The sequence below is a fragment of the Abrus precatorius genome, unplaced genomic scaffold (assembly GCF_003935025.1).
Source record: "Abrus precatorius isolate BTA unplaced genomic scaffold, Abrus_2018 Scaffold10, whole genome shotgun sequence".
Taxonomy (NCBI): Eukaryota; Viridiplantae; Streptophyta; class Magnoliopsida; order Fabales; family Fabaceae; genus Abrus; species Abrus precatorius.
In genome coordinates, this window is record NW_020874292.1 from 35,586,163 (window position 1) to 35,603,343 (window position 17,181).

The following is a 17,181-nucleotide window of genomic DNA, read 5'->3' on the forward strand; positions in this document are numbered from 1 at the left end:
TCTCTCAAAACATCTTGTTTTAATTAAAAGGCTCTCAATAGCTAAATTCGTTTTCAAAAGTTGCACTTACCAGCCACCAGCCAAGGCGTTGCAACATTTAAGGACTATTCTCTTGATTATGTAAAAACAAGTTTAATGCATGCATACGTAAAAGTGTATTAAACATTAAATTTAAATATTTATACCACTTAATAATATTTCATATAAAAAATATTATATGATTTAATAGTTTAATTAATGAATTTTATATTTTACAAAAATGCAAAAATTTAATAAAATATAACAGAATCAGTTGATAATAAAGAGTAATCGTCTTTATTCGTTGATTGGGAGTAAACTAATAAAGATTAAAGCAGGTAATTAACTTTTATCGGACTTGGGGGTACAGGACTAAAAACCCATTAATGACAATTTGCTTAGTGTTTTAAAAGAGTATAGATAAAATCAAAGTGAAAATGTGATAGGTTGGGTCTGAAGGGTGGCAGCCCAATCCAAAGAGAGGAAGAAGAAAACAAGGGTCTAATGAGGTTCATATTCAGAGAGACCAATTAAGACGATGAGGTGTCAAAGAACAAAAATATGAGGCCTCAAATTGCTAGCCTTACGTTCTCTAACGAGTGTGTGTAGTGTACATTAAGGCCACCCTTGGCTTACCTTATCCTATCCAAACTCAACTCTTTTTGTTTTTCTATCTCTCCTCTCTCTCTTCTTTCACCCTCTTAGCTTCAATCCTCCATCTTCTTTTCCCATTCAGATTCTCAAAAACTCAAAATTACATACTTACTTCAACCTCCTCCTTTTTATTTATTATTACTACGTAATATTATTATTTTACTATCAAGCTCTGATAATTCTTGCTGTTTTCTTTATTTGAATAATCGAGAGTCTATGGACGGAGATTCTTCCCACTTCACATGCAGAGGGATTTTGTTTATTCGATGAATTCAACTATAGTTTTCTAGTTATTTCCGTCCAAAAAGAGGCTCTAGCCAAGTTACAAATTTCGGAAACATTACCAATTCAACTGATTTCATTGGAGTGCAATGGCTCCCAAAACTGGGAAAACCAAACCTCACAAAGCCAAGGGAGAGAAGAAGAAGAAAGAAGAGAAAGGTTAATTCATATTTTCCTTTTTGTTGTTATTATCATGAAATTAACACCAAAACGCTTATCCTTTGGGAATTGAAATTGCCATTGGCTCCTAATAAGAATTACATTACCCATTGCAGTTTTGCCAACCGTCATCGAAATTACAGTAGAAACACCAGACGAATCACAAGTTACCCTCAAGGTATGGCCTCTTCTGTAATTCCACTTGCTTCTTTAATGTTTACAACTCAAGCAATGACACTTGTTTTTATATTACTTTGGTGTGTGATATTAATTCAATGTATCTTTTGTTTATCGTGGGGAGGCAGGGCATCTCTACAGACAAGATCCTAGACGTGAGAAAGCTTTTAGCGGTACACATTGATACTTGTCACTTCACTAACTTCTCCTTATCTCATGAGGTACGCTTGAATAAATTACTGTTTTTTTCTAAATATTAAATAATTTTAAAGTTTTAAAATAAAAAATACTAAATATTTCATAAAATTTATTTTAGTTAATCCTTTTTGGATAAAATATAATTTATGCATTTTCTGAGTAATAAACAAAATTTTTAAGATTTTAGGTAAAATAAATTTGGTGAAAGACTACTTTTTCAAAAAATTTAAATTTAAAAAATTAAAAAAACTAAAATCACACTTAAATTGAATTAAAAGATAAAAAATAATTTAAATTAATAATTTGTTATAGAATGAACCTTCGGAAAAAAATATTTTTAGAAAATTGTTTTAGATATAAAGAAAATGGAGGAATTTCAACCGTGATTGGTGTGCAGTGACATTTTTGTAAAAAGAAAATGCCACGCAATTATAGAAAATTATAACAAACAGTTTAACTAATATATTAATTGTGTTATTAATTAAAAATTTTTAAGTACATAAAATAAAATCATTTTTAAAATAATTGAAGAATTTATCAAATAATAAAATTAATGAAATAATTCTTAAATTATGAATTACAAATTTTAAAACTATATAAACTTAGTTAAAATTTTAAAAATAATTCAGGGATAAATAAATTACTTAAATCGAATAATTAATAATATAGCATATCAATATAACTGTGTTATTAGCAATTAATAATATTTCGTTTTGAACTGAACAATATCTCAATAATCTACGAACCTATGCATGAAAAAAAAAAATCGATTTTTAGTAATTTAGCTAATAAAATGATAACGAACAAAACGGCTAACAGAGTGTTATGAACAGGTGCGAGGCGCGAGGCTGAAAGACACAGTGGAAATCGTGTCGTTAAAACCCTGCCATCTCACCATCGTCCAAGGTAACGAACACCATTAGCAAACCTGAACCCTCCGTATACGATAACTGTCTCCTCACGCACTTGTTTTTCATTTTCAGAGGACTACACAGAAGAGCTTGCAGTGGCGCACGTTCGGCGGCTCCTTGATATCGTCGCCTGCACAACCTCCTTCGGCTCCTCCTCCAAACCCCTCGCCACCAAATCCAAAGACCCCACCGAACCCGCTTCAGAAAATGGGTCGGAAACAAGCCCCAAACCCAAACCCAAACCCAAACCCAAAGCCGGGGACCCGAATTCGGAATCGGGCAATGCGAAACCCGAGAAAGTGGACGGTGACATCTCAATGTGTCCACCACCCAGACTCGGACAGTTCTACGATTTCTTTTCCTTTTCACACCTTACGCCGCCGTTTCACTGTGAGTTTGTTGCTCTTTCATTTTATTTGAATAAATGCAATTGGTTTGTGGAACTGGAAATGCATGCATGTTGCATTGCTAAAACGCCAAAACTATAGGGATCAAGTTTTATAGCTTCAATTGTTGTCGGAACTGGGAAATTTATTGAGTTCAATTTTGCGTTGTTAGCATTATTTTTTTCTTATATCACTCACTTATGCAGTTATGCACAACCCAATTTTAAGAAGAGAAATGTTAGCAACGCATGACATGTCAACTTAAGTAGCTGTGAGGATTAAATGTGAATAATTAAACAAGGAGACCAAAATCACACATAAATAAAAGTACAATTAATTCTTTATTTAACAAGCCAGAAAAAAACTGCAGTGCTAAGCTTCACGCATCCACCGCTTAACTAGAATGTAAATTTTGTGTTTGATTCTGCTTCTCCTTTCTTGGCTTTGTTACACTGGGATTAGCATTCTGATTCATAAATACATAACGATTTGTGCCTGTGGATTTTAGTTTGGTTGAATACTATTCAGATTGATAGTAAATTGAACTGAAGACCTGTTTTCATTAATATGCCTTTGTTTTTCTCGCAGACATACGAAGATCGAATCGTTCATTCCTTGAGGATAAGACAGAAGATGATTTCTTTCAGATTGATGTAAGAGTTATTGTCTTATTATGTCTACTATTCTAATTTCTTGATAGGCCACGTGCTATTTTGCTGCCTTCTCTTAAGTGAGCTTTGGGTCCATCTTTGATGTGAGATTGTTGTGCATTTGGCATGTGCAGGTTAGAATTTGTAGTGGAAAACCGACCACAATTGTCGCTTCTAGAATAGGATTCTATCCTGCTGGAAAACGTCTTCTTGTGAGTCATACTTTGGTGGGTCTTCTTCAGCAGATAAGCAGAGTGTTTGATGCTGTAAGTTTAAACTCATTAATGTTTTATACAGTTACTGCTGTAAAATATTTCTTGCGCATAGTAACTGTTTAAAAAGTCATAAAAAGTTAATAACTAAACATGAGTTCATTAACTTTCACCAACATAACTTTTTAATAACTAAAAACTTAAAAGGATAGAATTATGATTTCTAACAAAAAATGGGATGAAGAAATAATGAGTGTTACTATTTTAAAAAAAGATTTACTCTTTTTTAATTAAATTTAAAAATTATGGGGAAAGAAACTTCTAGTGTCAATGAACCTGATATAAAAATAAAAGTGTTGTCAAAACAATATAACGTTAAATGTTCTTGTGTCCAAAAAAAAATATATTCCTACCATTTTCTTTCTTTCTTTATTTTCAAATATGCCCCTTTTCTAACTTATTTTTTCCTCGTTTGCAGAAGAGTAAAGCTACCATCCTGTTGAAAGAATGGGACTTAACATAATGAAACAGACTGGAAACTAATAGCATGATTCTAAATTCATAAACATCATTTTGCATTTATGTGCCATTACTTTATATTGTATTAAGCACATAAGGAGAAAACCTTGAAAGTACAGAATATGATTGAGAGAAAGCGTGATTTCTCGTTACTGAACATTCAACAATTACATCTATATATACTGAGTTCACAGACAGCAACTGTACCGCAACAAACATAAAACAAAAATTAACTAATTAACTAATTAACTATGTAGTAACTAATAGCAGAACAATAATTAGTTAGTTGAATTGGTAAATTGTTGTATTGTAGAATTGGGCTAAACAATAGTCTATTATTTTTTGGCAGGCCTACAGAGCTCTTATGAAAGCGTTCACAGAACATAATAAAGTATGTACTTCTGATTGTAATATTTCAAACTACTCTGCTAATTGTACCAGATGATTTTACAATTATAATGGTGTCATTTCAGTTTGGCAATCTTCCTTATGGCTTTCGTGCAAACACATGGGTTGTCCCTCCAGTTGTTTCTGACAATCCATCGGTCTTTCCCCCACTTCCCGTTGAAGATGAAACTTGGGGAGGAAATGGGGGTGGACAAGGCAGAGATGGTAAGCATGATAAGAGACAGTGGGCCAGGGACTTTGCAATTCTAGCAGCAATGCCTTGTCAGACTGCAGAGGACCGACAAATTCGAGATAGGAAAGCCTTTCTGCTTCATAGTTTATTTGTTGACATATCAGTCTTCAAGGCAGTGTCCGCGATAAAGCATTTAGTAGATGTTAAACAGAACTCTTTAAGTAATTCAGCCATGCCAACTTCCTATGAAGAAAGAAATGGAGATTTAACTATTAAGGTGACAAGAGATGTATCTGACGCAAGTTTGAAGTTGGACTGCAAAAATGATGGGAATCGGGTTCTTGAATTGTCAGAGGAAGAACTAGCTCAGAGAAACTTGCTCAAAGGCATTACCGCTGATGAAAGTGCAACTGTTCATGTAAGTTAAATAAGTGTTGACGTCGTGAACCTATTATAGCACTGATGTGGGTTTTGTTTTTGATAAATTGTACATGTCTTTTGTTGTAGGATACTCCTACTTTAGGTGCCGTACTTATAAGACATTGTGGCTACACAGCTGTGGTAAAGGTTTCAGCTAAGATTGATTTGGAGGGGAGTCCTAATTCCTTGGAAATTGATAGTGAGGAGCAGCCTGAAGGAGGTGCAAATGCATTGAATGTTAACAGGTCATTTATTCTATCACTGTCTAAACCTATTTTGGTAAATCAAGGACCATCATGAGTACCTACTTCAAACTTAATTTTTGCATTATTTTCTATAAACTTTTGCCCCATAAAATTATAAAATGCTAACACCAACGGATAATGCAATAGTGACAATCTGTTTTAGTAGTTTTTTGGGAAATTAGCTTTTGCTTGACAGTGCTTTTACTTTTATGTTGTTAGTGGTAAATCTGGTTTTAAAAGTTGCTGATATGATTTTCTTTCCAAATTACCTCCAGCTTAAGGATGCTGTTGCATAGGTCATCTACACCCCAACCATCTAATGTTATTCAACGAATCCAAAACACAGATATTGAAAATTCACGTTCTGCTCGGCATTTGGTAAGGAATGTCCTAGAGCAAAGTTTACTGAAACTGAAGGAAGAAACCACTAAAAGTAGTAAGTCTATCAGATGGGAACTTGGGGCATGTTGGGTGCAACATTTACAAAACCAAACTACAGGGAAAACGGAACCCAAAAAGGGCGAAGAAGCTAAAGTTGAACCAGCTGTAAAAGGTCTTGGGAAGCAAGGTGGATTACTAAAGGAATTGAAGAAAAAGATTGATATCAGAAACTCCAAAGTTGAAGAAGGGAAGGATATTTCCACATGTAATGGCATTGACATAAACAAGCCAGAAGCCACTCAACAAGAATCACAGAGACAAGATGAAGAAAAGGAAACTATATGGAGAAAGCTGCTTCCAGATGCTGCTTATACACGCCTTAAAGAATCCAAAACTGATCTTCATTTGAAGGTTCATCTCCACTTTCTGACTCAAACGATGATTCGTTTTTCATAAGTCTGTAACTTTCTCCAGATAAAAAATAACAAGCTTTTGATTTCTAGTTAGCCATAATGTGCTCATTGGCTCAATCTATGTACTTAATTTTATGGATATACTTTTATTCACTACCTTCACCATCTTTGCAGTCACCTGATGAATTGATGGATATGGCACATAAATATTATGTTGATATTGCACTTCCAAAGCTGGTTAGTTTTTAATGTTGAACATGCTTTTATTTAAAATGATTTATTTTGGAATGTGTTTAATTATTGTGCCTTCACATTCTTAGGTGGCAGATTTTGGGTCCCTTGAACTCTCACCTGTTGATGGAAGGACATTGACTGATTTCATGCATACCAGGGGCTTGCAAATGTCTTCCTTAGGACGAGTGGTAATATTTTTAGGAGAATGCTAATTAGTGCCCTTTAGTTTACTAGTTGAAGAATCAAAAGTGAAAAGCTTTTATAGGAATGTGTAACATTTAATGTTACAAATGTACTCCAACCTTGATTTCCTATATTATTTATTTATACTTTAACTGGTATTCTTAGGGCACTTGTTACTTATATTTGACCATAACCTTCTTTAACTTATGCTATCAGTTTACCTTATATTTGACCATACCTTTCCTCCTTTAAATAACTCTAGCAGTCTTGCTCCTTAACCTTATGCAAAATGTAGATAAAATGTAAATAAAATGATGCTGGTACACTGGTTTGGCAAACACATTGGATAAAGAAAACTAACAAACTTGGTATCCCATTTGGAGGGATCAAATCAAATGCATGTTTGCTAGAGGTAACTCAAGTTTTGCACCAACTAAAAACCAAAAGTGACTAAAAACATTGTGTCTCTACTGACATGATGTTAATGCATCTCCATTCAAATGCTCAACTGTATTTTTATCTTGCTTATACATGAGTGGTCTTTTTCACATGTGCAATGTGTATTGATGTGTACATTGAGTGTTTCTAGATGTACATAGGCAACTTCACAAATAGTCCAATACTATTGTTGATTCAAATTCTGTCTACCAGGTTGAGCTTGCAGATAAACTTCCTCATGTGCAATCACTATGTATTCATGAGATGGTTGTTCGAGCCTACAAGCATATCTTGCAAGCAGTGGTTGCAGCAGTTGACAATGTTTCTGAATTGGCTTCATGTATAGCATCATGCTTAAATATATTGCTGGGAACACCATCACCTGAAACTAATGATGAAGATATTACTATTTGTCATGAACTGAAGTGGAGATGGGTAGAAATCTTCCTCTTGAAGAGGTTTGGGTGGCAATGGAAGTATGAAAGTGGCCAAGATTTGAGAAAGTTTGCCATTCTTCGTGGACTCTGCCATAAGGTAAAATAATAGACCACCCTTTAATATGCTAATATTGACCATTTTATGATTGTTATTTCAATTCGGAGAATCCTTTAACAGGTTGGACTTGAGCTGGTTCCTAGGGACTTTGATATGGATATAGCATCTCCTTTCAGAAAGACGGATATTGTGAGCATGGTCCCCATATATAAGGTGAAGTACATGTCATATTGACCTTTATGTTGGAAATTAATACTATTTTTCTCAAGCCCTAGTGAGAACTGAATTACAATTTCAATTATTTTTGCAGCATGTGGCTTGCTCGTCTGCTGATGGCCGCACACTATTGGAATCATCTAAGACTTCCTTGGATAAAGGTAAATTGGAGGATGCTGTCAACTATGGCACAAAGGTAAATAAATAATTTCTTCCATCTTACGATATGGTTTGGCCATGAAGCCAATAATCAAATGTACCAATATTTCGCATTGAATCTTGAAGGCACTTTCGAAATTGGTGTCAGTATGTGGGCCTTACCATAGAATGACAGCAGGAGCTTATAGTCTCTTGGCTGTTGTGCTGTACCATACTGGAGATTTCAACCAGGTGTGTGTCTTAATATCTTAACTGCTCTCTATTTAATTCATCTCTACTAGTTAGTGACATATGCTGTGAAAATTACAAGAGCTTTTATGTATTTTATTGGAGTAAAAATATGTACTTGGTTTGAAACAGTTGAGTTCTAAGCAAATAATAAATCTGTGTATTGTGTATGTACCATGTGTAAGAAAACTAAAACTCCATTAAAGGAGGCTTTAATTCTAATATAACAAATCTGTCTACTTTATCATCAGTTATATTTTCTAAAACATAACAATTTTTTTTTTAATTTGTTTATTTTGACTTGGAGGATAATTTTTCTCTGATAAATCTTTTTCCTTCTCTTGATACCATTTTACCTTTGTTATTAAAAAGTTGAAACAACTTAAAGAATTGAATTTTGCTACATCATCTAATGCATCCTAGATGACAGTATGACACTAGATCACTGAATCGTGTGTTAACTCCACAGTATCAAGTATGGGATATCATTTTCAATTTATCCTAATGCCAAACCTTTGAATTAATAACTATTCTTTGCTTTAGCTTAAACTTCAGTTAGTTATTATTGTCCTTTTCTGATCATGAACAACAAAAAGTGTTTAAGAAGTTGTGCAAAGTACATGGTATATATTTCACTATCCGCTGTATCTTACATTCATTTTTTTTAAAGTTATTTTGCTTAGTTTTAATAATACATATCATTTTCTATATTTATTATGAAAAAGTAAAAAAACAATATCAGGTTGGAGTGGAGAATACCTTGGGGATGGGACTAACTTTCTGAAGTACATTTCGGTAATTGCAAGCACTTTTAATCAATGATGGAGACTTGACTTTTTATTAAGTAAATAAAAAAAATAGACACCTAATGTTTGAGGAACATTTTGTATGAGTTGCTCGTGAAGGTAATTCCATTCATTTTCATCATAATAACTTTAACGGTGGTTTTGCTAGGCAACTATCTATCAGCAAAAGGCACTAGATATTAACGAGAGAGAGCTTGGACTGGACCATCCTGATACCATGAAAAGTTATGGGGATCTTGCTGTTTTCTATTATCGACTCCAACATACAGAGTTGGCTTTAAAGTATGCTTTCATACATTATATTCTTAATATGAAGATTGTTTGATTGTTATACCATGGCAATGTCCATCAAGGTTCTTCATGTGAGAATCCAGAGTCCCAGACCTGTGGGACTCTTTCTACCTCTGATAATAGAACTTTTGTGAAAGCATTAGAATTAATCGGAAGAAGAGGCTTTGCTGTTATGGATTATTTTAGTGGTTTTACCTAGATCAAGTATTGTATGTATTTCAGCAATGCCTGAAAGCTTTATCATAAAATTCCCTCGTCAAAATTACAGCACAAATGTAAATGATCATTAAGAACAATAAAACTTTACTTTTGTAAAAAATTGAGTATCTAGGCAAACATTCTAGAAAAGTGAAGTCACCAGAACTGGGTTAATCCTTTTTATTGTCTCATGAAATAATATTAATAAAATAGAAAGTGTAACAGGTAATCTTTAATGGTGTTCATCCTATATCATTTTAGGGCAATAAGGTAAAAGCAAATGGATTTGGGTGTCATCCAATATGAATTTATTGACTCAATTCCTTAAACAACTATTTTTGAAATTATCAGAATTCGACAGAAAAGGAGGGACTCTAAATAATTGATCGCATGCGTTAGATACTAACCACTAACATTTATTATAATACTAAGGATTAGTTATATTTTCCCTCAGTCTGGCTATATCATTAGGAAAACTCCTGTGAATAATCACATTATTATTTACATGTTTCTAGGTATGTCAATCGTGCTTTGTATCTTTTGCACTTAACTTGTGGACCTTCACATCCAAACACTGCTGCTACCTACATTAATGTAGCAATGATGGAAGAAGGCTTGGGGAATGTCCATGTTGCTCTCAGATACCTTCACGAGGCTTTAAAATGTAACAAAAGATTACTTGGAGCTGATCATATACAGGTTCCCTCTCATTCCTATCATGAACCTTACAAGCTGCTATTCCATGAGACTTCGTGTTCTTAAGCTGGTCTGATACAATGCTATACACTTCAAATTTGAGATTTTTTAAACTGAGCAGCATCCTTAGTTATATACTAATTGTTTATCGACTTGTTATGCTAATATAACTTTTGCCAAGATGATAAAGAAAATCTAATATCATTTGGTGACTAAATTGGGTTTCTAAGTTAATAACTTATGCATCCATTTTTTGTCAGAAGTTGTGACAGTTCAAATATATATTTAACTTAATTATTGATTCTTGGGAACAAATCAATCCAGCTTGACCTGAACTGTAGGACTGATTGGACTACCAGCTGACTGAACTAGTGGGTCAGTTAACCAATGGAATTCTTTCAATGATTAATTGGTAAACCTCTTTGGAGTGTGAACAAGTCAAACTAGAAGATCCAAAAACAACTAGTGGTGACTTTTACAATGCATTAAGAAGATTGAGTTGAGATCAATGACATTATGAAATTTGTTAAATATAGTGGTTTTCACTTTAAGAAATGTAATTTCATTCTAATAGTGGCACGTAAGTTTGCACAAATATTATACTCACTAAAACACGTGTTTTATTAATTTTTTAACTTATTCAGACAGCTGCAAGCTATCATGCAATAGCTATTGCTCTTTCTTTAATGGAAGCATACTCACTAAGTGTTCAGCATGAACAAACCACCCTCCAGATCCTGCAGGCCAAACTTGGCTCTGATGATCTAAGGACACAGGTAGTCTTACTCTTTGATGATAGATCAATATGTAAATAGTAATCCTTGTTCCTTATGCACATAGATGTGAATCTATTACAGGATGCAGCTGCGTGGCTAGAATACTTTGAGTCAAAGGCTCTTGAGCAACAGGAGGCTGCACGGAATGGTACACCTAAACCGGATGCCTCAATCTCCAGCAAAGGTCATTTAAGGTAGTCCTTATAATTAGAACAAGTTCTGTTTATGTCAGTATATCTAGTTCAATAGGTAGCTTTTCAGCCCATTTGAGGAAAACCATTTGCTATATGCATTTTGATTTAATCTGTGTTTGATTTTCCTTTGGTATATAGGGTAACAGATGTTTGGGCCCAATGTAAAAAGTTCCTCCTTTTTCACTTTTCTGTGCATTGCTATTGATCTGGGCTTGTTTTGCTCTCAGCTAGCTGCGCCCGCCCCCCCCCCCCCCTCCCTCTCTTTTAATTCTCTCTCAGAAATACCAACTGGAATGAGTTTAGACAACATGGTAACAGATGTTTGGGCCCAATGTAAAAAGTTCCTCCTTTTTCACTTTTTCTGTGCATTGCTGTTGATCTGGGCTTGTTTTGCTCTCAGCTATTTGTTGATCTGTGCATTTCTTCAAGACTTCTGATTTTAATTAAATCTATCTATTTGTTATTTTCTTCAAGTTCCTTTTAAATTTTATGACAAAATAAAAATGCCTTGTATCAGTGTGTCAGACCTCTTGGATTACATAACACCTGATGCTGATCAGAAAGCAAGAGAAGCACAGAGAAAGGCCCGTGCAAAGGTAATACATAACTTCTTCCCAGGATATACTTGTGAATGCTTACATACATTGCTGTATTACTTAATCTACTTGTTACATTCTTTTCCTATCTTTTTCTGAAAGAACCTAAATTATCATGCATCTTACAGTTAAAGGGAAAACCAGGCCAAAACTGGGAAACAGCTTCAGATGAAAATCAAAAGGATGAAGACATGTCTCAAGATTATTCAATTACAGAGACTACAAGTGATAAAGAAAATAAATCTGAAACTCAATTTGAAGAAAATGGAATTGACAATGTTGAGTCCACTCACTTAGACCAAGCAATGCTCAGTGAAACTAATAACCTGCCACAGGATGACAGCTCAGATGAAGGATGGCAGGAGGCTGTTCCCAAAGGTCGTTCACTCACTGGGCGTAAGTCATCTTCATCAAGGAGGCCTACCCTGGCAAAATTGAATACTAACTTCATGAATGTTTCCCAATCATCAAGATATCGGGGCAAGCCCACCAACTTCTCTTCTCCAAGAACAAATTTAAATGAGAATATTGCTGGGCCACCCCCTCATGTTCCGAAAAAGTTTGTTAAGAGTGCAAGCTTCAGTCCTAAGCTGAATGGCACCAACGCTCCTGCTACTGGAGCAGAGAAGTTAGCAGACTCAAAGTCAGCTCCCACCAGCCCAGCTCCAAGCGATCAAAGCGCTAAACCAGCTCCTGCTGGCAGTGGTGTCAGTGTCCAGTCAGCAGGTAAGCTGTTCTCTTACAAAGAAGTAGCCTTGGCCCCACCAGGAACAATTGTGAAGGCAGTGGCTGAACAGTCACCAAAAGGAAATCCTATTGTTCAACAGAATCCTGAGGTGAGTCCCATGAGAGTTGCAACAAAGGAGACTCAAAATAATGTGGCAGCAACAAATGATGTGGGAGATTATGCTCATAAATCAATTGATGAGAAACAGTCAAGCACTGTCCATGAAGAACATAAAGAGAAGGAACCGGCAGTGGGGAAAGATAATAAAGAAACAGTAAATATTAGTACGGCCAGAGATGAGGCTGTTGAAGTTAAACCCCTTGAAGAAAACAATGTTACTGTGATAGAAAAGAAAATTGAAACTGGAAACGTCACTGTTACGGAGGTTGAGAATTCTGGGGTTTTAAACAATATAAACAACGGTGCTTCTAAAGGTGCATCAGATATACAAGTGCACGAAAGTAGTCAAGCAACTTCCCACAATATAAATACCCTAACCATTTTAGTCGAAGATGAAAAACAGTTACTTGACAATGATGCCTCTGTATCAAAAGATAAGGTTACTGAGGAGGATGGGAAACAACATGAATTCCCCAGTGATAATACAGTTAGTAAGCCACTTCCATCAGAAGGAGAAAAGCAAGAAATAGAAACAGGAAAGGAATCAACCAAGAAACTTTCTGCAGCTGCACCACCATTTAATCCATCCACAATTCCAGTTTTTGGATCTGTTCCTGTTCCAGGTTTCAAAGATCATGGAGGTATTTTGCCCCCACCAGTAAATATTTCTCCTTTGCTTCCAGTCAGTCCCCGAAGATCCCCACACCAGTCAGCAACAGCTAGGGTTCCATATGGTCCACGAATATCTGGTGGCTATAACAGATATGGGAACCGTGTTCCCCGGAATAAAACTGTGTTCCACTCTGGTGAACATTCCAATGATAGTAACCCCAACAGCCCCCCCAGGATAATGAACCCACATGCCACAGAGTTTGTACCTGGTCAACATTGGGTACCCAACGGTTATGTAGTGCCTCCTAATGGATACATGGCTTCTCCAAATGGCATTCCAGCGTCTCCTAATAGTTTTCCCCCAGTGTCTCCCAATGGTATGCCAGTTTCACCCAGTGGATATCCTGCCTCATTAAATGGTATCCCAGTGAATCAAAATGGGTTTGTAACATCTCCAACCACTTCAACTGATTCAGCACAAGTTGTATATGTTGAAACTGATCTTGAAAACAGAAATCATGCTCTAGATGAGGAAAATAAAGATGCTTTCTCAACAGATGTGAGTTCTGAAAAGCAGCAAGTTGAGCAAACTACTAAAGAAGAACCATCTGCCAGCAATGAAAGTTCTTCTCCTAAAGTAGAAGAAAAGCAGGCAGATCTCATGCCCTCAGCTGGTTGCAGTAAAGAGGATAAAGTAGCCAACAAGGACACAGAAGATGAGAAAAAGCCAACCAAGTGTTGGGGAGATTATAGTGACAGTGAAGCTGATATGATTGAGGTCACAAGTTAAGGAATGATAAACTTTTCTAAGTAAAAAGGAGAAAAAAAAAAATATTGCAGGGGTTTAATGCCTATCAAGATACCAGATGCCAGGGATTAACTGGACTGAGGTCTTTGATCTGAATTTTCATTGCAGAACTGATTACTTATAAGGAAATGTGAAAGTTTCATACATCTTGGTACATATACGTCCACTAGGGGTTCTAATTTACACCATGTTTCCGGAAGAAGGTTGCCATGAGTCATGACCGCGGAAGGGGAAGGCTTTGTTGAGCAGCTAGCTATTTGGCAATATATCTTGAATTGTTTTAATCTTTTCCTGCTATTTGTTTGTTAAAAATGGAGTTGTAGCTTTGAGGGCATAATACTTTGACGGCTGATAACTAGGTTGGAGTTGCGCGAAAATAAGGTCTCAATTTTCAGGCCCGTATTTGGTTTTCCGAGTTGTAGAAGTAGCCCTTACATCTCTAGGAATTTGTTCATATTTTTATTTTCTAATGGCATCTTTCATATGATGAATAACAATATTTGGCAGTAAATATGCCTGGCTTGAAAATCAGTAAGTAATTTTAGGTGGAGGGAAACACGGTTTACTTCAAATCACCTCTTAGTGATTTCTCAAATTTACAGTTTTTTCCCTCGTTAAATAATATTATTTAGTTAATAATTTTTAGGAAATAAATCTTCTCTTTAGATCACGTTATTACCGCCAGTTTATGCTGAAAAGGAGTTAAGAATGCATTTGATGGGTAGGGTCAAAACAGCAAATCTAGCTGTATTTATTTCGCTTGCCTGCATCTAGTACAACAGAATAAATGATAATATATATACATGAACTAAGCCATTTCTTCAAATATAATAATAATAATGCTGACGACTACTGGCATTTGCAAGCTTTGAGAAATGTAATTAATGACTACTAAATTGGGCAGGTGGGTGATCCTTGTCGAAATTCCATTATGACTAGGGTGGCTGCTGTATGTGTAAGAGCCCCAAGAATAACAAAGACATGAAATATCTGATGACTGTGCCCTGCAATATCGAATGCTCCTGGCTTCCAGCGTTCTGGTATTCTTGTAACGTAAAACACAGCACCTGTGCCATATAGAATGGCCATTGCTAGCTCATATCCGAGTGCAACAAGAACATGAGGGTAGCCCCAATGGCTTATAAGAGCATGACCTGCGGGAATGACACCTGAAAAGCCCATGGAGAGGAATACAGATGCTCTCAAGTGTCGTAAGTGAGGTAAAGAAAGTGAGGGGGCAAGAAGGGTAATGATAGCCAGCACCCCAACCACAGTTATTGACGTCAAATAGAATAACCTTATGTAAGGATTGCAGAAAAATATGTAGTAAATTGGAGCATAGAAGGAACACACTATCATAAGAGAAATCCCTGCATAATCTAAACGCCAAAAAAACACGTTGAAGCGTTTGGAGTGACATGCCATAAGATGAGAAAGAGAACTGAAAGCCAAACACCCCATTCCTCCAGCTAAGAAAACGAACCACGGCCATCTAGGAATTGTTTCTGCACCACTTTCTCTCATCTCATGAATGAAAATGTGCCTCAAATACGAATTCTGAAAAACAATTAAATTAATTCTTTAGTTATCTTAGCTCCCATAATTCGTCATTAATAATAAGAATGGAACTTGAATTTACTTCTTTTCTTTCCAGGTCAATTATCTATCTAGGTTTGGACTGCTAAAGTTTATTACATGTTTTAGTAAACTGCTAATCAAAAGTAAACTTAATTCTAAAATTTCCAAACTAAACAGAAACCTCATATCCACAAGTATAAGCAACCCCTCCAACTATGTGAGCATCAAATTTCAAAATAATTAAAAATAAGGGCAGTGTCGATTAAGTTGTTGGAAACTTTTTTACGTGTAGTTTTGAACAAAAAGTGGGGAAGACTTTCGTTTCATCCTTAACAGGGCATGTAGAAGTTGCGAGCACAGCATGCTTACTTGCACCAGCCTATCAAAGCACAGTTGTCAAACTATTATTTATTAGGGTCGTTTGTACGTATCCCCGTCTACTCATTTTATTCAAACTAGAAAATCGAATATCCCATTACAACAGTAATAAAAGGTTAAAATATGATAAATATTTTTTAATAAAAAATATGTATTGATTATTTAAATTCAACTTGAAAACTAAAGTTAACAAAGGTGGATATATTATATTTTCAAAGTGATGCTAAATTTATTGAAACATGCGAAGCAGAACCAAAACGAGAAACGTAAATAAAGAAAACAAAAACATGAGAAGAAAAAGAACAAACCAGGAATGGAGTGGTGTGAGACTCAGAACCGTTGATCTCCTTTCCGTTGGTAAGCAACCTCATCGTGGGTGCCCTGGTCCCACCAAACACGAAACGACAATATTTTAATGTCACCTTCTTCTCTCCACAAAAACACACCCCAAAACGACTTCAGACAATCATATTAATGCATACCTGAAGACATTCCAGAGAAAACCATCGTTCTCCATCGTGCCCGTGAAGCTCATCACCGTCATCGCCCCAAATATCAGAAACCCAATCAAATGGCTGAACCCAAAAATCAAACGCATATGAAACAAACACATTGTATATATTCACGGATAATGCATGAGACCATGAATTTAATTGCTTACGTCCAAATGTTTAGGGTTTCGTTGTGCCACATGAAGAGGCTCCACAATGCTTCCTTCACCGACCATTCTGAACGGTAATGGTCTAGGATGAATTCGTTGTCTTTCAGGTACTCCGGCAACTCCTCGAACTTCACCAATCGCCGTCCCAAACTCTCTTCCTTTTTCTTCGCCATCATCGCTCTGCTTTTCTTGTTTTTTCCGCTCCGGTGATGAACGTTCATCATCGGACCGGAAAACCTAACCCTGATTCGTTTTCCGGCGAGAATGTCGCCGGCTCTTTGTTCTTCCTCACACCTTTGACACATTCATCGCTTTTTCGTTGCTTCTATTTATACCCAACGGACAATGCCGTGCAAAGTGTGAACCATCTTATGATTATCTTTTTTGGAAAAAAATGATTGGTAGTAGTAATAGAATCGTAGGGAAATAGGTTACGTGGCAGGGATTGATGGGGTTTGAAGGAAGTCATTTTGATAAGTAAAAACAAAGATAAATGGTAAATTCTAAATATGTTTTAGATGGGACTTGAAGCCAAATCTAGTGACTCATATTCTAGTTTTCTATTAAGGAAAGAGGATTCAC

General features: G+C 35.8%; 2 protein-coding genes across 4 annotated transcripts; one reads left to right on the forward strand and one right to left on the reverse strand.

Moving 5' to 3' along the window:
- The first annotated feature begins 662 nt into the window (after window positions 1-662).
- LOC113862412 (protein TSS) lies at window positions 663-14,622 on the forward strand. 3 transcript variants are annotated; one of them, XM_027495507.1, is made up of 24 exons: window positions 663-1,113; window positions 1,230-1,291; window positions 1,419-1,511; window positions 2,322-2,394; window positions 2,472-2,789; window positions 3,374-3,438; window positions 3,570-3,701; window positions 4,516-4,557; window positions 4,640-5,164; window positions 5,254-5,411; window positions 5,687-6,203; window positions 6,380-6,442; window positions 6,526-6,627; window positions 7,274-7,594; window positions 7,676-7,768; window positions 7,866-7,967; window positions 8,057-8,161; window positions 9,113-9,246; window positions 9,969-10,152; window positions 10,794-10,925; window positions 11,007-11,119; window positions 11,637-11,715; window positions 11,844-12,611; window positions 12,651-14,543. In XM_027495507.1, exons 1-24 carry the CDS (start codon window positions 1,044-1,046, stop codon window positions 13,962-13,964), a joined length of 5,565 nt encoding a protein of 1,854 aa, XP_027351308.1. In that variant the 5' UTR covers window positions 663-1,043; the 3' UTR covers window positions 13,965-14,543. The 3 variants fall into 3 exon arrangements, with proteins under 3 accessions (XP_027351308.1, XP_027351303.1, XP_027351314.1); XM_027495502.1 differs by having other exon boundaries at window positions 11,844-14,622; XM_027495513.1 differs by lacking the exons at window positions 663-1,113; window positions 1,230-1,291; window positions 1,419-1,511; window positions 2,322-2,394 and having other exon boundaries at window positions 2,654-2,789; window positions 4,516-4,561; window positions 11,844-14,622.
- A 193-nt stretch (window positions 14,623-14,815) lies between these two features.
- On the reverse strand, window positions 14,816-16,887 carry LOC113862430 (heptahelical transmembrane protein 2-like). Its single transcript, XM_027495521.1, has 4 exons — window positions 16,600-16,887; window positions 16,421-16,513; window positions 16,247-16,319; window positions 14,816-15,539 (listed from the first exon to the last, which is right to left on the reverse strand). The coding sequence occupies exons 1-4, from the start codon at window positions 16,821-16,823 to the stop codon at window positions 14,874-14,876; spliced, it is 1,056 nt and encodes a 351-aa protein (XP_027351322.1). The 5' UTR covers window positions 16,824-16,887; the 3' UTR covers window positions 14,816-14,873.
- Between the last annotated feature and the right edge of the window lie 294 nt (window positions 16,888-17,181).